Below are 6,971 nucleotides of genomic sequence, written 5' to 3' on the forward strand. Positions count from 1 at the left end.
TATATATATATATATATATATGTATATATGTGTGTATGTATACATACACACATATAACATATGCTATACATATGCACATATACATATTTATGTTATAAGTAATTAAATCCTTTTGATTCTGGTTGGTTATGCACACTCAGTCTTCTTTGTCAGCAACTTCCTGTGTAGCAAAGTAATGGTTCCCAAAGCAAAAGTGAGACAAATAATAAAAAAAATATGGATAGAGACTGTATAAAAGTAACAACCACAAGACCAGTGAGACATTAGGATAGGATACGTTGGATATAATGAAGTGTGAAAGAAATAAGCAACTTTCATCTTCTCACATTCAAAGTTGGCAGCAGCAGACCAATGAGGGCCAGTAGTGTAAGTAGTAACATACAGTATGCTGTGCTAAAAAGCATCATCATCATCATCGTCATCATCATCATCATCATCATCATCATCATCATCATCATCATCATCATCATCGGCATTTAACATCCGTTTTCCATGCGAGCATTGGTTGGACAGTTTGACAGCAGCTTGTAAGGCCAAGGGCTGCACCAGGCTCCATTGTATGTTTGTGCATGGTTTCTTGGCCGGATGCCCTTCCTAACACCAACCACTTTACAGAGTGTACTAAGTAGGTTTTTTTTTTTTTGTGACACCATCACTGGTGCTCATAGCACCAGCCCCAGTGCTTTTTATGTGGAACCAGCACCAGTGCCTTTTATGTTTTACCAGCACCAGTGCTTTTTATGTGGTACCAGGCTCCAATCTGATCTGGCAGAGTTTCTACAGCTGAATGCCCTTCCTAATGCCAACCACTCCAAGAGTGTAGTGGATGCTTTTACGTGCCACCGGCATGAGCACCTTCCATAGTAACAGGAACAGGGAATGTTTTAGTAAATGAAGCAGTAGTTGTGATAACATGTCCCACTTGTTGTGACTGCATTCTTTGCTGAAATGTCATGGTCTTCATTGATTACTAAAAGCCAAAGCTTCTTGGAACCACAGACAGTGTATCTTTCATAGCATCAATGGTGGCATCATACATCTGGGATGATGAAATGTCATCACTTTCACAGCTTCAGACACCCTGAATGTGTATTATAAGCTGGAGTAGTAGTGCATTAGCAGTCTTTTGTATGAATGTATCTTTTCTTCAGATGACATAAAGATGAAGTTGTTGTCATCATTGATCAGTAATGGACAAGCACGATGAATTTGTGCATCTGTTTTCATCATCATTATCATCAACATTTACTGTTTGTTTTCCATTCTGGCATGGGTTGGATGGTTTGGTAAGAATTGACAAGGCTAGAGGCCACACCAAGTTCCATTGTCTGTTTTGGTTTAGTTTCCTAATGCCATCCACTTTACAAAGTGTGTACTGAGTGCTTTTATGTGGCACCATCACTAGTGCATTTTACATGGCCAGAGCACCCACAGTAACGCTTTTTACATGACACCTTGGTTTTAGGATTTCAATTCTGTTGTCGTGGGAGGTTCTTTCTCTTATTCATTTATCTATTTATATTATGTCCATGGTAGTTATTTTGTTATCTTTTGTGATGGATGAACTGTCATATATCTTAGTATACACACTTACACACACACATGCATATAATTACTTCTACCTAAGGCTTTTCCTTTACCCTTGTAGCAGCTTACTATAATGCTGCTATATCATTTATTAGGGGTGACACATACCTGAATAGGGGCGATACGTTCCTGATTCTGTTCCTAATTAACTGGGCTAAAACAATTTCTGGTCCAGCAATTTGATCCCTCTATAATTACTTCTACCTAAGGCTTTTTCTTTACCCTTGTAGCAGCTTACTATAATGCTGCTATATCTTTCATTAGGGGTGATACATTCCTGAATAACCTGATTTTACAGGATAATTGTAAATGAGTGTCATTGTCTTGCAAGCAGTATCCTTCATTCTTGATCTTCCATGAAAACACATCTTAACATGAGGAAATATCTCACTTAGAAACAGTGGAGAGTTGGCAACAGGAAGGACATCTGATTGTAGAAATCTGCCTCAAAAAGAGATTCCATCTGACCCATTGGATCTCTCTCTCTCTCTTCCCTTTCTGTCTATCTATCTATCTATCTATCTATCTATCTATCTATCTATCTATCTATCTATCTATCTATCTATCTATCTATCTACCTACCTACCTAGATACCTACCTACCTACCTACACACACACACACACACACACACACACACACACACACACACACACACACACACACACACAAACAAACAAACAAAATGTAAATGGCTAAGATTTTTGAAGTAGAAACTGTATATGAATATATAAAACATCTAAAGATGCAGCTGAAGTCAGAAGGTAGGAGTTTATTGGGTTTTTTTCTTTTTCTCTATCGTAATTCACACATGTAGATATTATATATATTTATATATAATTATATATGAAAGCATGTACACATGTGTGCATGTGAATGCATGTTTATGTGTGTGTGTGTGTGCATGCATGCATGCATGTGGCGTGGCTTGTGTTAACCATGTCTAAGTAAGAATGGAAACTGAGGCAAAATGACCTGCGTAAATCTAGTATTAAAAGAAAGGCTAACAGTAATAAAATGCATGAGATTGCATTACAAAAGGAAATAATAGATGCAGTTATTTTATTCTCTCTGCTATGAGCAAGAATTCTTATTTGAAAGATGAACATATTGTTTTACAGGAGACCTTTTGTGTGTCTAGGAAGCAGGTGGTAGGAGTCAACATGGGGTTTAATATTGTAGTGTTTATTATTAGTTCTGAAGGAATTAAAAGGACAAAACCTCATAAAGTGTCGAATGATAAATCAACAAGAGGGGACTGCAAGTATGTCAAAGCAAGAATTAGATGAGATTTGATGACTGGCATTCCATGAAATTCTGAAATCCAATCCTAACATAACTGCTTTTGGTCTCTGATTTTCTTCCGAGCTCAAGAAAATATTCACTGGTAATATAAGGAGGCAAATGGCATAAAGGAAGGGAAAATAACAATACCATTATATAAGGTTTTATTTGGGTACAAAGGCTACTTTTGGAGATTAATGTTTGTGTTCCAAATTGAAAATTTTGATATAAGCATTTGAATAACATATAGGTAGCTATATTCTTTTACAACTCACTACAGATGGCTGTCAAATAGATGAAGCCATTATATTTTCTACAATTTTTCAGAAACTTCCAGATTTAATTTCTTTTTCAAGAACAGAAAATACTGAACAATTTCTGATCCTCTACAAGACACAACCATGACCTACACTAGATTATTGTCGATATTTAATTATTATAATAGTAACAATGCCTGATGCAGTACCAGGCAGTGGCTCTCATGGCTTCTGATCTTAATTGATTGGAAGTGTTATCATGTACGTTGTTTTGTCTTTGTATAAAAGATGGGCTACAGCAAATATTCTGCTCAATACCACAGATTTGCTTGTCAGTTGTTTGACCTTAACCAGTTGAGCATGTCCCTTGGTGGCTGACGATATGTGCATTTCTGATCACAAGCAGAAGTAGTGGGGGAGCATCATAGCCATGTGTTGAGAGGAGTTCTTTGGGGTTTGAATAATTCACCTTTGGAAACATAGGTGTTTTGCTCAGCATCCTTAAACAAACCTTATTCAGGGACTTTTTGAGCAGGATGGGCTACTCGACCTGAAAAAAATTCTAACTGGGTCCCACCTTCAAGGTCATGCACTGTTTATCTTGATATGAGATCACCATGTCGCGCACATATGGTTGTGATGCATGTGCCTGGTGTACCCTTATCAGACGGGTAGTCATGATGGGTATATTGGGCTTTGTATATTTTACCCCAGTGTCATTTTGATGGCATGCACTGCACTCTCACTCAATAATAATAATAATAATAATGATAACATATCATCATGAAAGAAAGAGAAAAAGTTGATGAATATGGAGACCTGAGAACTGAGATAGCTAAGATGTGGCAGCTACGAAAGTCGAACATGAAGGTTATCCCTATTGCCATCGGAGCATTGGATTCAATACCATCCAATCTGAAAAAAAAAACATCTGAAAACCTTAGAAATACCCTACAATCTAGGTGTATTGCAAAAGTCGGCATCACTTGGAACTACATGCATACTGCGTAAAGTTCTGTCTGTCAGAGGTCTTTGTTGTGACTTGACAAACAGTACAAACCCCACAGTAGATACAATATATTCAATCAACAACCTCACCATATTGTATACTGTGCAACATCTACAATAATGATAATAATAATAATAATAATAATAATAATAATATTAATAATAATAATAATAATAATATTAATAATAATAATAATAATAATAATAATAATAATAATAATAATAATAATAATGATGATAATAATAATAAAAATTATTAATAATTATAATAATGTTTTGCAATTTTAGCAGAAAGCTCAGGGGAGAGAGTAAGTTGATTACTTAACCCCCAGTACTCAACTGGTACTTATTTTATTGACTCTGAAAGGATGAAAGGCAAAGTTGATCTCAGCAGTGTTTGAACTCAGGACATATAGAGCTGAAAGAAACGTTACTGGGTATTTGACCTTATGTGCTAATGATAAAAAAAGGAGATGTTAGTGTATACAGTGCTCGAGAGTACAACTCAATAGAAAAGAGTAAAAGAAGGGATAAAAAGCAGCAATAAGTCAGGCAAAGAAAGATAACAATGGTAACTAACAGTACATGCACAGTACACAAGATAAAACAACAGCAACAAGAAAAAAAGACTGATAAATGAACAGTAAAGGAATCATAGAGAGGAAAGGGTGCATTAGGATGTCACGGGTAATGTTGAAAAATTTGGGGAAATTTGGAATTTTTTAAGTGGGCAGAGTTTTGTTGGATAATAACCACTGTGAATAATTTATTCTAAGTTTCAACAATTGTGAGCATGAGAAAATGCTTCCAAATTCATGTTAGAAAGTGAACCAATCAGAGTCGTTCATATTGAAGATCACAACCCTATAAAAGACTTTCCTTTTATTTGGCAAACTTTCATTCATCAATACTGTTCATCATGGAATTTGTATGTATTCTTTCTTTTGTCATTACTACAATGCTCTCTACTCCTTGGTGCTGTCTTAAGTTATAATCTCACTGGGTAGTTGCTTGAGGATTTCCTCGAGTGTAAGAGCTCAATGCCAATCCATATATGCTGTGGTTGTGTATGTAAGGCCCCCACCATTCATAGCTTTGTCCAGGGACTACTGATGCTGTGAAGACAACCCTGCTGCTATTCTAAGCATACTTGTCTAACTTGATTCCACTGCATCAATTTTCCCTCTTCTTTTCACTTCTAGAAAGACTTACTTCCTAGACATTATACTTAACACTTCATCTAATCCCATTTCTCTAAAGAAGCAACTAGAATTATTAATTTCAAACAGGATGTTTTGAGCTATTTGTTCTGGTTCTTGACTTTCTACATTCAAGTACGACCATGATCTACGTGGGTGATAAACCTGCCTACTTTAATACCACCACCCAACTCTACTTTAATTCCACTACCCACTTTAGGTAGTGTTCACAATGCTGCAAGCATTCACACCTAAACTCCAGTTAGAGAATATCGTCGCTCCTTTCCATCGATTTTAATGGCCCTTAAAAAGAATATAGGCACCGCCCTTTCCTGTCTAAGCAATAAAAAAAAAGTTTCCCTATTCAAGTTTTTCTTCTAATCATCAATTTGAATATGATAAAAATTTAACCCACAAATTTGGAAAATATATCTCAAAATTTTTATGGGGCATGTTTGTTCAAGTTTAGAAAGCATTTTGCTACATTTCAATGAAATATGCACTCACAGTTCTTCTGGTTTGCACTGTATGTAATAGTAACCTTATTACTAAATAGATAGAAAATATGAGGATATATTGGGCTACAGATATTTGTTCAATATAAGAATAAATGCTATTCAGTTAAAACTAGCAGTTATAGCTGGACTTTTACTCATAAATGTACAAATGTATGAAAGTTATTTAGAAAGAAATCTAAGAGGAAAAAGAAATAAAATATATAGAGAACAAGAGGATGATTGAAAGGAAGCAAGGAGTCATAAACAAGAAAAAGACAAGAGATGAATCTAGTAGAGGAAAAAGAGAAAAGAACTGAAGATAATAAAAATAAAGAAAGCATGAGTAAGACAAAGAAAGAATAATAGATAAAGTGGAGGAAAAAATACAAATTTAAGAATAGAATATGAGAAGAAAATATCTGAGAGACTGAGACAAAAGGAAAAGTAAAAGATAAGGAGAATAAAAGAGGGAAAAAATAGAAGAAAGATGGCAGGTGATGGCTTGAGAAAGGAAATGGAAAATGAAAACAAAAAATAAAGATTAAAAGAAAGTGCTATGACTTACCTAGCTTGTCGAATGGCTTCAATCCAGGCAATGCAGTCAGCCTCGGTGTCAGCCTTAAGATCATATTGTCGTTGTCCGGCACTTTGGTGATAGGTGATACTAAAACAAAACTGGAAAAGTGATAAAAACAGAATTAATAACAGCTTAGATAGAATTTTTGCAAAGACAATACACATACACACACATCGATATATATAGGGAAAAATATGCACATACATGTATATGCAGAGAGATAGATGTTCATGTATATATGTGTGTGTGTGTGTGCGTGTGTGTGGGTGTGTGTGTGTATATATACATACAGATATGTATCTATAACATATATGAATATATATGTATATTTAAGCATATTCACACACACACACACACATATATATGTATATATACATACACACACATACATATTTTATGGTTTATGCTAAGGCATAGTGATACGAATAACCAATTGTTAGATCTCAACATACAGGAATACATACATATGTATGTGTGTCTAATATATAAGTGGGATACATTGGTGTAATGGTAGCACAATTGTCACAATGACTATGTCGATGATGATGATGATATATATATATA

At 35.1% G+C, this 6,971-nt stretch overlaps 1 protein-coding gene across 4 annotated transcripts in view; it reads right to left on the minus strand.

Moving 5' to 3' along the window:
• Positions 1-6,971, minus strand: part of LOC106876029 (ras-specific guanine nucleotide-releasing factor 2) — a 563,899-nt gene that overhangs the window by 357,345 nt on the left and 199,583 nt on the right. For all 4 annotated transcript variants that reach the window (XR_008266647.1, XM_052976037.1, XM_014924405.2 and 1 more), the window contains exon 2: positions 6,396-6,505. Coding sequence is in view for 3 of the 4 variants with exons in the window: in XM_052976037.1 (XP_052831997.1) it covers positions 6,396-6,505 (110 nt within the window). In the remaining variant the exon portion in view is untranslated. The remainder of the gene's footprint in view (positions 1-6,395; positions 6,506-6,971) is intronic.

This window comes from Octopus bimaculoides, chromosome 2, assembly GCF_001194135.2.
Source record: "Octopus bimaculoides isolate UCB-OBI-ISO-001 chromosome 2, ASM119413v2, whole genome shotgun sequence".
Lineage (NCBI taxonomy): Eukaryota > Metazoa > Mollusca > Cephalopoda > Octopoda > Octopodidae > Octopus > Octopus bimaculoides.